Genomic DNA, 20640 nt, shown 5'->3' on the forward strand with positions numbered 1-20640 from the left:
GCAGGGGTTTTTGGTTTTTTCAGCTTAAGTTCAAGTTTAGGTCTAAAAATATATGTTTTGCTTCTATCCTTCTTCATGATCTTATTTTTCCATCGTTCCTTCCATGACACCTTCGTTTGATCCTTAGTTGCCATTTCTTTTAAAATCCTAATTTGTTGGATTAAAGGTCCATTATATTTGGCTTAATTACATTATCTATGACCTCTTTTGACTCTATTATCTATGACAGGTCTTAATTTTACTTCTACAATATTTTTGATTAAAGCCCAACACAATCACACCTTGTCATTGATTTGGTAAATTTCAATTCTAAATCAATTTAATATAAATTGTTAAAAGTAATACGACATTTGTTTGGTCTTCAAAAAAATAAAACAACTTTTTGATTGGTTGGTGGTAGGCCAACAATTAGTCTAACGTTCGGAGGTGTTGGGTGCACTTAAACTATATTTGAGGGTGTTGAGGCTAATTTTTCCTTTATAAAAAATATTAAAAGATTTAATTTAACATTATGATAAATAAGTAATGAAATCAATTCAACAATTATTTATTTGATAAGTTTGCTTTCATCATAAATTTATGTGGTCAAAGTTATTATGTAATATATAGTGTTATAATTCTTGATAGATATTATATTTAGGATAATATTTGTCGCAGATTAGGATATATTAAATGTATATTGTGTATGTTTATCGTATCTAGGATTCCTAATGTAATTATGCCTAGCGTTGTAAACTCTATATATTTGATCAATGGTACACACTCCAGATTGAGGAGTTTTCCCGAAATCTAACATGGTATCACAGCTTAGGTTTTAGATCTCAATTTTTTAATTTTTTTCCAAATTTCTTTGGTTTTTTGTTTTTATTGGGATCTACCTTAGTCACGTTTCCGCAACTTCTTTTTTCCCCTGCTCCACTTTCTTTGGCTATTTTATTTTCCCAGATTTCGATTCACATTCAATTGCCTTCTTTTTAGTTCACTGTTACATTGAATTATCATGGCAAAGGATGATGACACCCCTCCTCCACCACCTCCGCCACCTCACACGTCGGAGTTTCACCCCGCCTTGGCGGTGAGCAATATAAAGAATGCTATACCCCTTGTTCTTGACTATGAGAAAGTTCAATACTCCAATTGGGTGGAGTTATTTGAGAATCATGCTTGTGCGTATAATGTGCTAGATCACATAGACTCTAGTGTATCACGGCCGACGGATGTATCGGACTCCTTGTGGAAGCGCCTCGATGCAATTGTCAAGCAGTGGATATATGGCACGATCTCCACCGACCTTCTCAACACGATTTTAGCCCCAAAATCGACTGCTCAACAACTATGGGATCGCATTAAAGAAATTTTTCAAGGTAACAAGAACACTAGGGCCGTCTATCTTGAAAATCAGTTCAACTCTCTTCATCTAAGCACCTTCCCCACTGTCACGGCGTACTGTCAACAACTCAAGAGCCTTGCCGATCAATTAGCCAATATTGATAAACCCGTGACGGAACAAAAGTTAGTAATCCGACTAGTTTCCGGCCTAACTGGCACAGATTTTGACACAGTTGCTACTATGATACAGCAGACCGACCCTCTTCCTTCGTTCAACACGGCTAGATCGAGACTCCTTCTTGAGGAATCTCGGCGAGCAAACGACCATACCTCACCTCAATCCTCTTTTGTCGCACAGCCGAAACAATCCACTAGTTCCGGGAAACAATCGCAGCAGCAGCCCACGGCTGGCCGTGGAACAGGTGGCGCCGGCAGAGGGCGCGGTGGCGGCAGCAAGGGACGAGGTAAAGGGAAAGGCCGCGGCACTCCGAGTCGAGGGTCCTCTTCTGGTCAGCAACAAAGTACGCCCCAACAACAGGGTCAACAAACCGAAAATTGGCAGCAACAAGGTCAGCCCAACTTTAATGGCCAAACTTGGGCCCCTCCATCTCAATGGCCCAATTGGCATCAACCCCTTTGGCCTCAAGGGTGGGCTATACCACCAGCTCCTTTTCCAACTGCTGGGCAGTTTCAATCAAGGCCCATATATGGTCGTGGGTCACCTCAGCAGGCCTACACAGCAGGCCCGTCCACTTATGGGCCCCCTATGACTCCTACAGAGTTTGGCAGTGCGTATTCCTCGATGAATTTCACACCACCGGACAACGGTTGGTATATGGACTCCGGGGCCACATCTCACATGACTAATAATGCCAGTACACTTCTTCCCCTTTTTAATTTAAGCACTAATAATCATATTTTAGTAGGTAATGGTCATCGCATTCCAATTACTGGTTATGGTCATACCACCCTCCCAAATAATTCTCTAACCCTTAAAAATGTTCTACTTGCACCTCAAATTATTAAGAACCTTATTTCTGTTCGTAAGTTTACTTCTGATAATTTGGTGTCTGTAGAATTTGACCCTAATGGTTTTACTGTGAAGGATCTTCGCACAGGGAGGGTAATAACGAGATGTAATAGCACCGAGGAGCTTTATCCAGTCACCTCAAATTCACCAAGCACTAGCCTAGCCACTACTCTCACTGCAACTACCCCGTGGCACGATCGTTTAGGACATCCCGGGGCATCTTCTTTAAGTTTTCTTAGGAGCAATAATTTTATTACGTGTAATAAGGAGCATGACTCCACTTTTTGCAATTCATGTCAGATAGGGAAACATGTTAGACTTCCGTTTTATGATTCAAATAATAATACTTTTTCTGCTTTTGATATTATTCATGCTGATTTATGGACATCTCCTATTAGAAGTGTTATTGGTCATAAATACTATTTAGTGCTTCTTGATGATTTCACTCATTATGTGTGGGCCATACCCCTAGCTTATAAATCTCAAGCCTACGAATCTTTTCTTCACTTTAGACAATATGTCCAAACTCAATTTGAACGTCCTGTTAAATCATTCCAAAGCGATCACGGTCGCGAATTTGACAATGACCCGTTCAAAAAATTTTGCCTTGAAAATGGTATGATTTTTAGATTCTCTTGTCCCCACACATCCTCCCAAAACGGGAAAGCCGAACGTATGATTCGGACCATAAATAATATCAAACGCACACTCTTATTTCATGCCTCTTTACCCCCTTCATATTGGTCACATGCTCTACAGACGGCCACTTACCTTCTAAATATTTTGCCCACTAAATCTCTCAAGCAAATGATCCCGGCTCAGGCTTTGTTTCATAAAAACCCATCTTATGACCACTTACGGGTTTTCGGTTGTCTTTGTTTCCCTAATCTGTCTGCTACAACTCCTCATAAGCTTGCTCCTAGATCCGCTCCTTGTGTGTTTTTGGGATACCCTACTAATCACCGTGGTTATAAATGTCTTGACCTTGCGACCCGCAAAATCATTATTTCTCGCCACGTTACCTTTGATGAGTCAACCTTCCCCTTTAAAAACTTGGAACATTATACACTTAAAGACTATGAGTTTTTGGGACATGATGAGACATCCCCACTATTAACGCATTACTTAATGCAGCAGCCCCATCTTTTCACTCAAACTCACGCCACTCAAGCCCAGCCAGGCCCAACAGCAATGAGCCCACCCCTTGCTACACCCCAAGCCCACACACCGCCACTATCTCCTCCTCACAATTCTGCCAGGCAGCTTACTCCGCAAGGGGCTTGCGGCAGCCCATCCCACACCGCAGCCACCTTGCGGACCCCACTGCCACAGCCCCACACGCCACCTAGCCCAGCCACACCCGCCTACTCTCCGCCACCAATGCGTGGTGTCCCACCACTGCAGCCCACTCGGCCACCACCCCCTCTCCCCGAGTCACCCGTAGCCAACGGGGAATTTTTAAGCCTAACCCGAAATATTGTAACCTCACCGTTCAAAACTCGGGTCCCCCTTACACTAAATCCCCACTTCCAAAATCATATAAACAAGCTTTAAATGACCAAAATTGGAATGCGGCGATGAATGATGAGTACAGTGCTTTAATTAAAACAGGGACATGAGAATTGGTGCCTAGGCCTACGGGGGTGAATATTGTTAATTGTATGTGGCTATTTAAGCATAAATACAAATCTAATGGTGACCTTGAGAGGCACAAAGCTTGACTTGTATATGATGGAAGGTCGCAGGAAATCGGTGTGGATTGTGATGAGACTTTCAGTCCGGTAGTTAAACCGGCCACTATTCGTACTGTTCTCAGTTTAGCTTTGGCTAAAAAGTGGTCGATACATCAACTAGATATCAAAAATGCCTTTTTACATGGTGATTTGCAGGAAACTGTTTATATGCATCAACCTCCGGGTTTTGTTGATCGGAGGGCTCCTACTCATGTTTGTCGCCTCCGCAGGGCTCTCTATGGTTTGAAACAAGCTCCTAGAGCTTGGTACCAACGCTTTGCTAATTTTCTCGTCAAATTGGATTTTGTCATTACCAAGAGTGACAACTCTCTGTTTACTTTCCGGCATGGTGATGATATGGCATATTTGCTTTTATATGTTGATGATATTATTTTAGCTACCTCATCTGATAGGTTGCGTACAGGAATTATTTCTCAGTTGCAAACTGAGTTTCCTATGACTGACTTGGGTCCTTTGAGTTATTTTTTGGGGATTGCGGTGACCCGCAAACCTTCTTATATGCTACTTTCACAGGAAAAGTATGCACAGGAGATTTTAGAGCGTGCAGGTATGGCCTCTTGTAAGCCTGCAACTACTCCAGTTGACACTAAGTCCAAACTTAGTGCAGATGCAGGACCACCGTTTCGGGATCCTACTTTGTATTGCAGTTTAGCAGGTGCTCTTCAGTATCTCACATTTACCAGGCCAGATATTTCTTATGCGGTACAACAGGTGTGTCTATTTATGCATGATCCCCGGGAACCTCATTATGAGGCATTGAAACGCGTTTTGCGTTATGTTCAGGGTGTTTCTCATCGATTGATTACTTACACTGACGCTGACTGAGGGAGGTTGTCCCGATACCCGGCGTTCTACTTCGGGTTATTGTTGTTTCCTTGGGGACAACCTCGTGTCTTGGTCATCTAAGCGTCAACATACTTTGTCTAAGTCGAGTGCAGAAGCAGAATATCGAGGCGTCGCAAATGTTGTCTCTGAGGCGTGTTGGCTTCGTAATTTATTACTTGAGTTACATTGTCCTCTACGGCAGGCTACCATAGTTTATTGTGATAATGTCAGTGCTATCTACCTTTCTGGCAACCCAGTACAACACCAACGCACCAAACATGTGGAGATGGATATTCATTTTGTTCGAGAAAAGGTTGCTTTGGGGGAAGTACGGGTTCTGCATGTTCCTACTAGATATCAGTTTGCGGACATTTTCACTAAAGGCCTACCACGAGAATTATTTCTGGAATTTAGGTCCAGTCTTAGCGTACGACCTCCTCCCTCTACGACTGCGGGGGTGTGATAGATATTATATTTAAGATAATATTTGTCGCAGATTAGGATATATTAAATGTATATTGTGTATGTTTATCGTATCTAGGATTCCTAATGTAATTAGGCCTAGCGTTGTAAACTCTATATATTTGATCAATGGTACACACTCCAGATTGAGGAGTTTTCCCAAAATCTAACAATTCTTTTGAAAAAGTAAGTATGTAGCTTAATATATACTTTGTATAAAATGGAATGACAAATTATTAAGTACCTGAAACTTCAAATAAGAATAATAACTACATTTTATGATCATGTGACAAGATCCTACAATCAAATTCTAAACTTTAGTACCATTCCAAAGGAGAAAGTGGAATTTGACATCTTCTGTGGCAAACAATAATCTAATTTGGTAGCCATATATTCAAGTGACGACTCATTTAAATTTGGTTCAAAATCAGCTCGAGACTACTTAAGGGCATATTTGATTCACTGAACTAAGTTGAATTGAATATTTTATGAGAGAAGGAAATTAGAAACTGAACTGAACTTATTGGAGCTGAACTGAACTTAACTTATTGGAGCTGAAAACTGAATTGAACTGAAAATAAGCTGAAGAGAACATGCCTAATTCTATTGTTAATTGTCTTTAAAACAACAAATCAAAAATTAAAGACACATCGATTCTTGGCTAACTCGGTTACTTTTTCCTTACATCTATGTCGAGTCAACTCTAATGACACTCAAAAACTTAAGACGCTGATTACATACTCAGATTCTCACGATAACAGATGACTCGAGTAAACACAAATACAAAGTACTCCTTCCGTCTCTTTATAAGACCTTGTTCTCTTCACCTTAAAAAAATAATATTAAGTAAAAATAATTTCACTTCAGTAAAAATAAGTTCAGTTCAGTAAAATTAATTTCAGTTCAGTAAAAATAATTTCAGTTCAGTTAAAATAAGTTTAGTTCAGTAAAATTCAGTTTTCTTAAAGAAGAATTATAATAGAAAATCAGTTCAGTAAAAATAATTTCAATTCTGTAAAATTAATTTAAGTTCAGTAAAAATAATTTAAGTTCAGCAAATATAATTTTGTTTCAGTAATAATGATTTCAGTTCATCAAAAATAAGGTGAAATGAACGGGACATTAAACTCCCTATTCTACTCCGTAACATTTATTACTCACATAATAATAAAGAAAAGAAGATTCTAATAAAGAGACATTGGTTCCCCATGAAATACCGAAATTTGGAGTGAAGCATACACTCGTAAATTAGAATTAACATCGCAAAGACATGTGTGATGTGGTAGACCGTAGTCGGGTTATGCCGATCTTAACCTACTACAAAAACCCGAACTCGATCGTTGAGTCCCTCCATCTTGTTGTAATACAATACCCTCGAAATATCTAACAACACAACACACACAGATAGTTCAACCTCAAGAAACTTGTGTGACCTCACACAAAAATCTCAAAATCAGAGGAGAGAGAAAATGGAGCAACCAGAGCTTCAGTCACCTGAGAACGACGATTATGGCGAAGAAGAAGATGTCGCTGTCTACGATGGCGAGTTTCCCGATGCTGATGTTTCTGACACCGCTGAAATCGATGCTGCTGAAGATCCTAAATCCCAGGTTTTCCTTTTAATTTCCTATTAATCCCCTTTGTTCTGCTATTTTTTTGCCCTAATTTGTTCTTGTTTTGAATTGAATAGAATCTTGAAGATATGAAGAAGAGGCTTGAAGAGCTTGAAGATGAAGCTGGTGCGCTTCGTGAAATGCAGGCGAAGGTTGAGCAGGAGATGGGAGTTTCTCAAGGTGATTGTTTTTTGGAGTTATTATTTTCTAATTTAATGTGGTTTTGCTATCTTTAATTTTGTAATTTATTTGATTAATTTGGTTATTTGTTTGGTATAATTTAGGGTTTTTGCTGATTTTTTTGCTTATTGGATTTATTAGCAATTAATATTAGGTGTTCCTGTTTAGTACTCCGTATTGTTTTGTTGGGAAGATGATGTTTATTTTTTTTTAATTAAAACATAAACTAATTTAATGCTTCTTTTTACTGTTTAGGCATGCAGTTTATGTACAGTTGAGTACAAATATTAATTTTTTTAATAGAACTTATTTACTGATTTTAGGGATTATTGTGTAAGAGAGGAATTAGAATTCAATTCAAAATTATGTTTGGCTCAAAAATAACAATTTGAACCGAATTTGTTTCTAGGAAATTAGGGTTGGAACTTCATTTTCTGCTGTTTCGGTTCCGTGCTATAAAAGGTAGAGGGAAAAGGAAAAAGGGAAGTGGAGGAAGCTAAGGGAAAGGGAGGAAAAAAATGTTGCCTTCTTTATTGAATGAGAGGAATATTTTCTATCATTGAGAAAACTGATTTCAACATAAGACTTATTTTTCAATCCTTCACTAATTATACTGAGGAAAGTGGTAAAACTTAATCTTCTCTATTAGGGTTTCCCTTTCAACCAAATGCAGCCTGAAAGTTCAGAGCTGAACATTCGTGGTTAACTAATACCCTCCAAAAGCCTGGTAAGCACGAGATTGATGTGACTTAAGTATTGCATCTAGTTACTTGCGGAGAATTTGATAGATACTCTGTATGTATTAGTTATAGCTTTATGTTCCCTATTGGTCTTTACCTTATCTGCACAATCTATAAACCACTCCTAGAGCTTTAATTAGCATTCCCTCCGTCCCTGTCCGTTTGCCCCATATTCCCCTTTGTGGTGTCCCTTTGAGATTGCCTCATACCGTAAGTTTTTCCTCCCACAAACTCAATAGTCCCCACTTTCCAATTAACAATGTGCAATTTTTTTGCCTGTGACTTAATAAAGTGAACTTGTTCTATCGGAATCTAAAAGAAATGGAGGGAATATGACATTATTATTTTCTGTGATAAAGCTATTAGCTAGTAAATTTCTTGGATATTTATGGACAGAACTGATCATAATAGACCCCCTTCTTTATACCAAGCAGCACTACTATCCTAGCAGTACATACTATGGTTGAATTTCGGGTCAGTGTGGTTTTGGTGGGGCTGGAAAAGGGGAAGAATAAATTTGCACTTAATACCCTAACTAAGTTGGCGGGTTCATTGGTTGTGCGTAATATTTGATTTTTCTTTAAAATATGGCGTAATGCTTGAATCTCACAATCTTATTTACATGTTAAATGATTTCTTCCATTGTCTGCTAAATTTTATAACTCCACAACCCTAGATCTACCATTTAATACCCCCTAATTATTGCAAGTTTTGGAATTGAATTTGAGTTGCATTAAGAAGCTTTATTTTACATCCTCTAATACAAAGCTTTTGTAATACTTGAAAATCATTCTCTGATTTCTATCTTCTGTATTTGCATGTTGGTGATCTTTTTTTAGTGAAATTGGTGAATGTTTTGAATCTTAATTATTAATTATCTATATTTTTCTATGTGAAGAATCTACCAGTGCTAACCCGACTCAAGCTGAAAAGGAGGAGGTTGATGCCCGTTCAATATATGTTGGCAATGTGAGGCAATTTCTATCTTCTTGGTATCCTTATCGCTCATGGTATTAAAGATTATTAAAATTATAAAAATGTTGCTGTGTGCATGCCTTGGATGGCTTTTCAAATAACGTTTGTGAAATTTGTTGCGTGTTTATCAAAAAAACTTTGTAGTTAAATGTTAATATAGGCACGTATTTCTCAATGTACATAATTGCATTTAATGGTAGATTGCGCTTAATCTCTCAAAGGTAATTGGGTTCTTCGAGCTATGCGTACAATAGATTGCTGTTGGGATTATCTCTCCGTCACCTTTAAGCATCACTACATTTTAACATTTTCATATTTCGACTCCTCCATCTGCAAATGATAGTCACATCATTGTTTAAGGATATTTAGAATATCTTGTCACATTTTGTAGAATAAAAATAGATTCTGGCTGGATTTCCTAACATATTTTCACGTCAGCTCTGTGGTAGAAGCCCTAGAAGGTTAGGAGGAAATTTTAGGCATGAATATTTTGGTAAAATGGTAGTGGACTCTTTATTTAAGGATTGGGACAATGTGACAATGATTTGAAACATTAAGTCTATAAATGATGTATGGGCGTTTTCCTATGATACTATGACTTGTGAGTACTATTGGTTACCATTGATGTGAAGGAGTTTGGTTTGTAAATGGGACTGCATTACCTGTCATTTGGTTTGAGGTTGGATACCTTGTGCTGTGTGGTAAGGAGCATGGATTGTGTGATGGATTTTATGTGAGCCATTTATGGTTTTGAGAAATATTTTAATGTTCTTTTGTTAGCGATACATTCTGATAATCCTTCCAAATTTGGCTTTGTCGTCCAATGTAACGCAGTATATGAGACATTGCATCATTGTGGAACAACTTATTGTTTCTAACTATTAGATTTTGTGTCTTCTCCTTGCTATCTTCCTGGATATGTGATTTGTAATGGTTGAGGCTAAAGTGATGTTGTGCCCCTGCTGCTCTGCAGCTTTGAAGTCACTTTTTGTAACCATTAGCTCTCAAGGTAATGACCAATCATGAGGTGGATTTGGAAGAATCTCTTGTTTCCATCTACAGTTTTTACAAATTCGGTCTACTTTAGCTGTGGCATAAGTTACGATTGGTTGTGGGATGTGGATAAACAAATGTTGTGTACTTGTTGCTGGAACTAATCCTGATCTAGAGAATTTGCCGGTTTGCAAGTTTGATTTGGTACAGTTTGGATTGGGTAGTGTTTGAAAAGGCTAAGGTGATGATGAGGGTGCTGTATGTAACCTATTCACAAAACACAATTGTAAGGCACGTTTCGTAAAATGAAAGATTCTATATGTAAAAATTGGTTGCAAAAAGTGGACTCTGATAAAATGAACACAGCAAGTGTGCCTTGCGGACATTCACTGAAAATTGTAGTAATGCCTTCAACTCTTTGAGGCGTGCTTTTGAACATATATTGAGTAGGCTATTTGGGGTGGAAAGTTGGAAACTGTTATCTGAGTGGGTTCAAGTGCAGTGCTTTCTTTTCTAATAAGTAGTAACCATTTGATGCATGTGTATAGTTGTCTATAATGTGTTTGTGTTCTATCTCTGAAACCAAGTTTAAGGACTGTGATTCCAAAGGATACTATTTGTGGCAAAGCACAGAAGAGATTCAGCTTCATAAATGGAGGTCAAGTCACTTTATTGATGATTAAGATGATGGATAATCTGTACATAGTGCATGCAGCAAGCCAGCAACTGAAGTGGATTTGATAGGGTTCAGGCTCAGTGTAGACCTGGCAATTATGACCAATACCTGTCCAAATTACCTGCCTTATATCCAAAATTTAAAATTAGATAACCCAATATGGACATGATCCAAACTTTGTTCTTACCTAATAAAATCGATTCAATTTTGAATTTGCTGTAAATGACTAATCATATCAACTATTGGCAGTACACTGGAATGTGAATCGAATGACTAATCACAAGAATTTGGCTGAATTGAGACTTGAGTGAGTTGACCCAAACTGAACCTGATAAAAAAAAAATGACCGGATGCCATCTCTCTGAGAAAAAGAGGAAAAGGTTTCTTGACTTTCTTCATTTCTCGTGCTTTGCTGTGGATAATTGTTATAGGATTGTGCAACTACATTGTCTACATGCCAAAGTATGGGTACACCAAAACATCTCTCCTTAGAATTAAAAAAAAGAAAAAAAAAGCTAAAAGCTTAGGTTTCTATGTTTCATGATTGACCATGTTGTAGGCATATAGCTTCTTGAACTAATTGCTTCTATAGCATTTTAACTGTCAGAAACCAAACCAATGTATACCTGATCTTACTCCATCCTAGTTCTTATCAGGAGGCTCATTTAAGCATTGTTTTATGCAGTGGTTGCATCCTGCTCTTTCATAAACAGAGGTTAGTTTAGTTAAACAACAAATAAGAGTAGAATGGCAGTTAGGTAAGACATTCAGCTGCTTCAAGAAACTTTACTGTCTAAATTAACAAACTAATTTGGAAAAGTGAGTTATTCAATTGAAATAGATAAGTTCATAATAGGAGTCCGCAATAGATATGTGGTTTGGTTTTTGTAATATTGCTTTCTTTCTCTGAATGCTTGAGGGATTTACTCTTCTTCTTGTTCATTTGTGATTAGGTTGACTATGCATGTACACCAGAGGAGGTTCAGCAGCATTTTCAATCATGCGGAACAGTGAACCGAGTGACCATTTTGACAGACAGATTTGGTCAACCTAAGGGATTCGCTTATGTAGAGTTCGTGGAAATGGAAGCTGTTCAGCATGCTGTCTTGCTGAATGAAACTGAATTGCATGGCCGTCAATTGAAGGTATCAATTGTTAATGCTCACCTTATCATTTTATATGTATTTGCAAATGCTGTATTATAAAAAAACTATACAATTTATGAATAGGTATCTGCTAAGAGGACAAACGTTCCTGGGATGAAACAGTTTCGAGGAAGGCGACCGAGTCCTTATGGAGGCAGATCAAGGAGGCCATTCATGCCGGGAGCACCTGTTTTTCCTGCATATGGAGGTTATGGGTAGGCTATCTTCTGTACTAGTAATATACATGGATATTTTGTAAATATAAAAATCACCCTCCTTTTTTAGATTGCAATTGATATCTCTTATTTCTGCAATCCATGGCATTTTTTCCTTTCTAATTGACCAAATTAGCAAATTTTTAGAGATCTCAAAAGTAGCTGACTATTCACATACCTGAATTAATTTCTTCCCTAGACTTTAAGCTTTATAGAGGAATATTCTTTTGTAGTATTATACTTACCTAATTCAATTGTTCAAGGAGGCAGAGAAGTTCAATAGATATATTTGACAAAAATGTCCAATAAAGAACTTCAACTGTTCTTTAAGGGTATACCTTAAAAACCTAGAAGCTAAATTGAGAGATATTAAGTGTTTAGAAAACGCCGAAGTTAATAAAATGAGGTTTCAGTAGTTGAACAAATCCAATTTCATAAATTCAGGTGGGACTTAGGCTTTGTTCTCTCGAGCTTATTTTTGCTGAACATATGCTTGACTTGGCTTATTTTTTGCTGAACTTATGCTTGACTTGGCTTAATTTTTGCTGAACTTAACTTACTGTAACTCCCACAAATAAATTGAGAACAGATCCTTTAGCGCTTGTTTTCATCTTTTATCATATACCCATTTTTGGTCAGCAATTTGTAAAGTTAACCCATGTGTTGCAACTGCTTATCCAATTTGTTGCAATTTGGAAATGTGAAATTTGTAAAGTTTTTTGGAAAGCTATCAGTTCAAGATTTGCCGTAGACTTTTAGTTGAATCTTTCTAAGTGTTATTAGATGCAGCGTTTTATAGATTGAATGCAGTCGTTATGTTCCTTTTGTGGTGGGTTCTATTTTTTTTTTCCCTTACTGCTGATTTGGTTTTTCCCCCCTACTAATTATTAGTCACACGACATTAATTTCATTACTTTTTCATTTTGTAGAAGGGCTCCTAGACTCAGGCCTCCAATGCGGTACAGGCCATATTGATTGTCAGGTGGATATTATTTGAAGTTGGAAACAAATTTATTTCATGATTTCAGAATACAAAATTTTACAGCGATGAAAGAACTGTCACAAATGAAGCCCTTGTAGTCATTATAAATGAAGTGATTGTAAACTATCTTGTATTTTAAGTTTTGTTTGTTTGATTGTGCTTCGATTGCCATATACAAATTTCGATAATGACGCTCATGTAGAGTTAATCAAGGAAACCACATCAACTGCTGTTTTTAGTGATCCTGAAGGTGTATTGGCACTAGCAGGAAGTGAGAAACCATTGAAACTGTTTTTCGTGTAAACATCCCTGTTTTTTTTTTCCCTTTCTATCCCTCATTTCATAACTTGCTTCTGCTTGTAGGAGCTTGAAATTTCTGTCCCAAAAGCACAGAACACTTTTAGATCATCTTTCCTCTAACAAATACATAAGCTAATTGAGCCATTGTTGATTATCCATTAATAATTCCAAATTTCCAATGCATTGTACATCCATTAATAATTCAAATTTCCAATGCATTGCGAAAAAAAATTGGCTACAAATATATTACAACATGACATATTACAACAACATTACAGGCTATGCTTATAAACAATGGTACAAACACTGAAACACTGCATCACTATTATAGTGAAAATGGCTTCCTGTATACATCAAATCCTTCATTTGATGACAACTGTGGTTCCTGCAAGGAAATGAAAAGGTTAATATACTAGAAAACACTAATCTAAAATAACATAATTTCCTGTAGCAGAGGAATAAGGATAGTACATTAAAAAATTTGAAAGAACAAATTTCTACGGGGTATAATAAGCAATAAACTCTAGACCCAAAACACGTCACATCAATGCAAATAGCGCAGGTATGGTAATCAAGTGCAGATTAATAAAAGAATCTAGAGGCTCTAATATGAGTGTCAAAGTTCACCATATTTTAGAGCTCTGGATTGAATTGATGATGATAGGTGGCATAAACTGGATCTTCTGGAATTTGCATGAACGATGGAGCCAAAGCACTTTCTCGAATGTGTCATCAACATTGATCCTATTAGTTTTTTACGAGGCAGTATCGTCAACATTACAGCCTCATGAATGTGGTGACTCTAAAACACAAAATATGTATTGCTCACCTTCAATGATTGCAGAATACGGATAACAGACCTAAGATTAACACTTTAGATAAACTCAAGAAACAGCATATACGAAGAGGGATTTTTGCCTAAAGAGATAACTCGAGAGCAAATTTTGGAATTGAATAGGTTGCATTAAAAAAACCTTAGTGTTGCACAGTTGCTGAGGGCATTTGAAAAAGCTAACAATACTATGTGATTTGCAATAAAAGGACAATATGAAAAATGCTAGATTTATCTGTAGTTTTAATGCCTTCAATTGCAAATATAAGACTGAGATCAAAAACAATCGAATGAAACTGATTCTAAGGAAGAATCAAGGCAACAAGGCTTAGAAAATTATCAAGTGCCAAGGGAACAAAAAGGTGATGACTATGAATGGTTGGCGTCATCATGAATGAAAAGAGGAAGACAAGGAAAAAGGGGATGAAGGAAAAACTTCATAAAGATAGAACTTTGTTTCCATGGCATATTGGGATTACATCACGCCAATCCACAGTTATACATGGAAAACCAATAAGAGCATTTTCTCATCGAATTGTAAAGTTGGAGACATGAATTCTGAATTCAGCATAAAAATTGGTTCTTGTACTAACATGGTCTATTTAGCTTTTATTTATTTATTTTTATGGTTCAAAAATTTCTACAGTAACTCATATATACTATTTTAAAGTATATAAGCTTTGAGCTAGCCCCAGTTTCTCTCAGTGATTAACAAAAATTGTTTATCACTGAGGGAAACTTGTATTTTCTGTATAAGCTTTGATGGTTAAATAAAATAGCAGAGTTAAGATCATTATTTCTGACATTGGAGACTAGGAGTATACTATTTTTTTGCAGTCGCGTCAATGGATTCATGCAACTTATGTTGTGGAAGACCACGATATTTCAACAAGAACTACATAAAAGGGCATGAAAATACCTACTCTTTGCAACACAAGTAAAAATAGATCGCTCTTAAGCCAATGAATCCTAGTAGGCTGAATCTATAAGGCACAAAGATAAGAATAAACAGTTTGTTCTTGCATGCTTACATGGGAAAAAAGAGAGCAAGAAGAGGAGCAAATATGTGGGAACAAGAATTTGAAAGTGGTAAATGCGATTATCATGTGTAATTTGACTGGTGACACACAGCAACATGGTTCCATTTTCCTGCTTGATAACAGCAATATGATAACAGAAGAATTTGAAACAATTTAGTGAAGGGTTATAGTTATGCTGGAGATTTATGAGTGATTTTCGGCTCAAATTTGTGGCCCAATCTGATTCCAAGAAGGGGAGGACGAATATGATGCGGTCACATTGAGCCTATAATTGTACATGAAGACTAAGTATACTAGTCTTTTGAACTGTTACATTTTGTGGCTAGCTAAGCTAATGAACCGCAGTTTTACTTAGGTTTCCTATGAGCTTATATTGGCAGTAATACATGTTCATAGATACGAGGAAGGTTGGGAGGTAATATTCGATTGATTTGAGGTCCAAACACCAGACTATACTCGTTTGTGCATAATTTTTTAGGATCTTCTTTTTCTGACTTGCTTCGCTTATATTCGATAGTTTGAGAGGGAGTCAGATCTTAAAAAGGTTTTTTTTTTTTTTTTAAAAAAAAAAAAAAAATTAGTCTAATTTAAGTTTATTTCCTTAATGTTCTTAGGATTCCTACAGTCATATTTGTATATTGACAACAAGTTCATCAAAGCATAATAAAACTTCTATAGGAAGCATGTTTGGCTTTTTTTTCTTAAGTTTCATGAGTGGGCTATTTGCCTATTTTAACAATTTTTGCATTAGTGAAGGTATTGTAAGTTCCGTTTCTAGAATTATATATCACGGTAAGTATAACCTTTTACAAACTTGAAACCCAACCTGAATTGAAGGTGAGTGCAGCCTAAATATTAGGGGAAATGAATTACTCCTGTCAGAAAAGTCCTAATTGGAAAATATATTGTTTCTGAACACGTTATGCTAGCAATCAAAAGGAAGTATGGGGAAGCAACACAGAGAAATACTACCATAGTAAGTGGATAATAGTTTGGAATTCCTGAAACAGTAGGTATTTTTTTATTTTATATTCTTAAAATAAAAAATTTGTGACAGTTTTATCTTGTAAAGAAAACTAGTACCTGTCTCAATCCAGCACCACTTCCTCCAGTCAAAAGCATGGTAAGGAGAGATGTAACAACACCACTTCCAGAAGAAGTATCAGTATTGCGGATTGCAGCCCGCATTGCATTAAGCATGCTCCCATAGGTACTAGCATGTCCTCTCTCAATCGCCTGAATGAAACAGTAAGTCATAGCTCCAGTTGAAGTCACCTTTGATAATGCCTGCACACAGCACAACCAAAATTTAATAATTGCAGTCAAAAACATTACTTTCTCACCTCCTATATGCGGTATTATAACATTAGAAACTTTGAAATAGATTAAAGTATGAAAGGACAGGGAGATCATGATCAATGCTTCTTACCGAAGTATCAGCAGATGTTTGATCGTCGTCACAGCCACTGAAGGAGAAAACCTCTCCACCACTAGTACCTTTCCATCTACCTGACCTAGGGCGATGGTCCTCCCACACATACTGCCCACTCCTGCCATAATTAACCTGTTAGATAAACTGCTTATTTTGCATTGGTCATCATTTTAGATGTCATATTGTCATAACTCATAAAGCCCCATTACCTCATAATTACCACACACTTGTTCGATAATTTTTTAAGAAAACCACCTATAATGTTACAGTTTACAACCTATAACCTTTTGTACTGGATAATACTAAATATACCCCTTGCATTAAAATATCCAATATCTTAATGTCCAGTTAATCAGGACAATTATAATTGGTAAGAATACAATAGTATACTTAAATGCAGTCATGGCAAATTACTGTAATGCTTTTCAAGTTGCGGGTGGATTCTCTAATAATCGAAACAAATGGATGGTAAAATGACTTACAACTTTACAAGTGGATACCAAGAGCAGAAAGACTAACCCATTCATCCTGCAAAGAAATGGTAGGTCCAACATAGTGCCACTATGGCAAGCATCAATAATAGCATGGAGCTTAGCACCAGGAGGAAGAGGCTTAACAATTGTGTCATTAATCTCATCATCTACGATCATCCCTTTGGTTACAAAGTCCAGGGGACAGAGGGTCTCATCATAGCCATCCACTTCATCTCCATTGTAGTTCCGCTGTTGTGAACCATGCCCGGAAAAGTGAAATACTAGTGAGTCACCTGCACGACATCCTGCTACAAGCCAAGCCATTGCCATTCTGATATTTTGCTTGGTAGGAATTCTGTACGGATCCCTCTCTTCTTCTGCAAAGTAGCTTTCAAAAGGGGAATTAGATTGGAATTGTTAGCCTTAGCATAAAATGGCAAAATATTGATTTATCGTTGGGTAAATTATTCGATTTTTAGCCTACTGCCTCTTAATCAGCCTTAGCTAATCTTGACTCCACTAGAGATTCTAAGAGAAATGAATTATAATACTACCTTTGTTTCATGTGCAACAAAGGCCTTGACATGAACTCCAAGGCATTTTTTTTGGTGATTGTTAAATGGAGAGAGAAAAACAGTGATGCATCAGCATTACGCATGTGATAAGGAGAGAGATAGAGAGAAATGACTACTTAACAAAATAACATTTGTTGCACATAATGTTGTGTTACTTGTGTAACAAGCGTTTTTAATAAATGTTGCACATAATATGAAACGGACGTAATATTAACAAATCTAATGCCTTGATCTTAAAAAATTCTGAAATAGCAAGTTAATGCCCAATTTGTTCAGATAAGTTCTGAAACCGGCAAATCAGCCCTAAAAGAACAAAACCTCTGTTAATCCCTCGTTATCATATTCTAAAGAAAGTTAATTGTGTACATTGTTGAGAAAGATCTTGACTGGGCAAACCCAATTTAATATCCTACAGCTTGATCAACTCACATTTCTAACACGTTACTAAAAAAGGAAGAAACTTTGTATTTTATTTCACCAACAATCAGTTTTTGATTTCTTCCTTGAAAATTCTCAATTACAATAGCTACCCCAAAATCAAATCCGACAAATCAATGATCAAGTAAAAATACCCAAATTAAACCCACAAAAAGAGCATTAAATCAACAAAAATTAAACAAAAAAAAAAAACCAAAAATATACAAAATTACCAAAAATAGAAAACACCCAAAACAAAATTGCTATAAAAGAGAATAAATTGAGGGAAAAAGAGTGATACCAGTAAGCATAAGAATCTCAGTTTCTGGGAATTTGAACCGATTCATAAGCAAAAACTTCATACACTTAGCATCATTAATACAACCCTTTAGCTCATATCTTGAATTCCTGTATGTAATCCCAATAATCACCGCCTTCTTCCGCCCAGCAATAGACGGCGGCGTAAGAGCTCCGTGGTAGGAAGAAGGTGGCACAACAGGGGCGCGGTGCGGAGGAGGCGGCGGAGGGTAGTAGGAATGTGGCGGGGGCGGACCGGGTGGGAGCGAGCGAGGATCATGGTGGATGCGAGTGATTGCGTGGCAAATGGCGCACCGGATTGAATTAGCGCCGGGCGGGAGTTGGAGGGGTGTCTTGCAATTTGAGCAGTCTACTAATAAAGGCATGTTTTGTTTTGTTTATTATTAGTTGATGGAATAATAATAATATCGTTGGGATTGTATGTGGTCAGACTCTCTCGTTATTTTTTTTTTTTTTAAAATGATACGAGACCACGGGGTTGGTGGTGGAACCGTGGAATGGGGTTGGGAATTGTGGAGAGGATGGAGAATTAGAGGAAGAAGGTGGTGGAGAGAGTCAACGGGAAAGAGGGAACAAAGTTTTGTAAGGTACGCATCTTATAGTTGATTTGGTTGGAATGTAATAATGTTTTGATTTTTTGTAATAGTGTGTTTGGATTCTTTTGGGTGGGTGGGTGGGTGGATGGGTCAAAAATGCTAAATACGAGTATTATATGTGAGATTAGTCAACAATTTAAAAAAAAAATAAAGAAGGAATGCTTGGATAGTTGGATACTCGGTTTGTGTCCTTTCCTCCTTTTAAATATTTTTATTATTAATTTTAAATTTTTAATACTTTAACACGTTTAGATTTTAACGTTGTTATAAATTAAAATATATTTTGTATCAGCTAGCCCCCTTCGGACGATTAACACACAGTGAATTAGGTTTAGGGGCGACGAGCCCTATTATGGGGGCTATGTTTGTGCGTGAAAAATGTCCACAAAACTTATAATATCTACTTCGTATTACTTTATGTTTTCTTAGTTGACACACTTTGAGTTTTGCCCGATTTACAAACAGTACTTTCATTAACTTTCGTGATTTATAACTACGATAAAATAGTCATGTGAGATCTAGTTGAATTGTCTCAATGTAAATTTTATTAATATCCATTTTATATAATTTTACAATGACAAATGAATTGTCTCAACTAAAAAGACGAAGATAATATATAGGTTATGCTTTTCAATTTTTAAACCCAACTTTGACCTATTCCGTTTTTGTATTGGGAGAGTACTATATAACTCTCTTAGGGTTTAACATAACAACTATTCTGCAAGCCGCACCCAATTGTTTGTACGGCGATCTCGCACCTCACTCCTTCTTCTCTTCCCTTCTCTTTCTCTCTCCTTTGCTCTCCTCCTTTCTACTCTACTCCATTACCAAATCCTCTAAAATTACTACCACCACCACGATTATTCGATGGAAAATTATAATCATAATAACAATTATTATACTTATTCCAATTGTAATTGTAATTGAAGCTGTTAATTGGGCGAAAATCGACGTTGCACTGAAAAGAAGAGTTCGAATCACGAACAGATTGAGTACGAGCGTCGTCGGAGATGACAATCGAGTGGTAGGAGAATTACTGGCGATCTTGGGGCGATCTCGACCACGACCTCGACCGTGACTTCGGTCTCCTCTGAACTGCAATGGAGGAGAGAGAAAGTGAAAGAATTTGATGGTGAAGAAGATGAGAGAGAAAGAGGAAAGCCTAGTGTGTGATTATGGTGGTAATTGGAAGCAACTTGTAATTGGTAATTGGAAGTAATGAACTAAGTTGTGATGTGTATGAAGAAATAGCAGCCAAGTGTTGGTAATTGGAAGCAACTTGTAGTTGATATCTTTTCATGCATGGAGGTAAAAATGCAAATGGTACTGTGATTAATTGGATTTATGACATGGTTAATTGTATAGATGATATCATTTATTTCTTGGCTGATATCATCTAACTCTATTGGCTAAATGATATTCTCTATTGGTTATATGATATCACGGCTAGATGATATCCTCTATTGGCTATATGATATCATTTATGATTGTGTTTATGATATCATGTATTGGTTGGATGATATCATCTATTAGCTATATGATATCATCCAGCCGTGATATCATATAGCCAATAGATGATATCATTTATTTCTTGGCTGATATCATCTATAAGTTAGCAAAGCGTGGTTCGTGCATGTAGATGCACGATCCGTATGGTGCATCCGCTCCAAAACTACAAAAGGGCGGAATGTACATGGGCATATAAAAGAACATAGTGTTCAATATGTTCATTTATAAT

The 20640-nt window shown here is 36.9% G+C and overlaps 2 protein-coding genes across 2 annotated transcripts; one reads left to right on the top strand and one right to left on the bottom strand.

Moving 5' to 3' along the window:
* Nucleotides 1-6767: 6767 nt before the first annotated feature.
* Nucleotides 6768-13098, top strand: LOC145567651 (polyadenylate-binding protein 2-like). The gene is made up of 6 exons (XM_081626994.1): nt 6768-7010; nt 7091-7193; nt 8832-8902; nt 11531-11722; nt 11807-11937; nt 12867-13098. The coding sequence occupies exons 1-6, from the start codon at nt 6870-6872 to the stop codon at nt 12910-12912; spliced, it is 684 nt and encodes a 227-aa protein (XP_081483120.1). The 5' UTR covers nt 6768-6869; the 3' UTR covers nt 12913-13098.
* Nucleotides 13099-13347: 249 nt separating this feature from the next.
* Nucleotides 13348-18922, bottom strand: LOC145567650 (metacaspase-1-like). Its single transcript, XM_081626992.1, has 5 exons — nt 18290-18922; nt 17043-17373; nt 16521-16641; nt 16175-16378; nt 13348-13604 (listed from the first exon to the last, which is right to left on the bottom strand). Exons 1-5 carry the CDS (start codon nt 18669-18671, stop codon nt 13545-13547), a joined length of 1098 nt encoding a protein of 365 aa, XP_081483118.1. The 5' UTR covers nt 18672-18922; the 3' UTR covers nt 13348-13544.
* Between the last annotated feature and the right edge of the window lie 1718 nt (nt 18923-20640).

This window comes from Chenopodium album, chromosome 11 (genome assembly GCF_948465745.1).
Source record: "Chenopodium album chromosome 11, dcCheAlbu1.1, whole genome shotgun sequence".
In the NCBI taxonomy this organism is placed as follows: domain Eukaryota; kingdom Viridiplantae; phylum Streptophyta; class Magnoliopsida; order Caryophyllales; family Amaranthaceae; genus Chenopodium; species Chenopodium album.

Bases quoted from the DNA above. Each gene is read 5' to 3' on its own strand.
- LOC145567651 (XM_081626994.1), top strand. From the start codon at position 6,870: ATGGAGCAACCAGAGCTTCAGTCACCTGAGAACGACGATTATGGCGAA. The intron at 8,903-11,530 runs GTGAGGCAATTT...ATTTGTGATTAG, and splicing joins GTTCAATATATGTTGGCAAT to GTTGACTATGCATGTACACC. The intron at 11,723-11,806 runs GTATCAATTGTT...ATTTATGAATAG, and splicing joins TGCATGGCCGTCAATTGAAG to GTATCTGCTAAGAGGACAAA.
- LOC145567650 (XM_081626992.1), bottom strand. From the start codon at position 18,671: ATGCCTTTATTAGTAGACTGCTCAAATTGCAAGACACCCCTCCAACTC. The intron at 16,379-16,520 runs GTAAGAAGCATT...TGCTGTGTGCAG, and splicing joins AAACATCTGCTGATACTTCG to GCATTATCAAAGGTGACTTC. The intron at 13,605-16,174 runs GTACTAGTTTTC...ATTTCCTTGCAG, and splicing joins GTGGTGCTGGATTGAGACAG to GAACCACAGTTGTCATCAAA.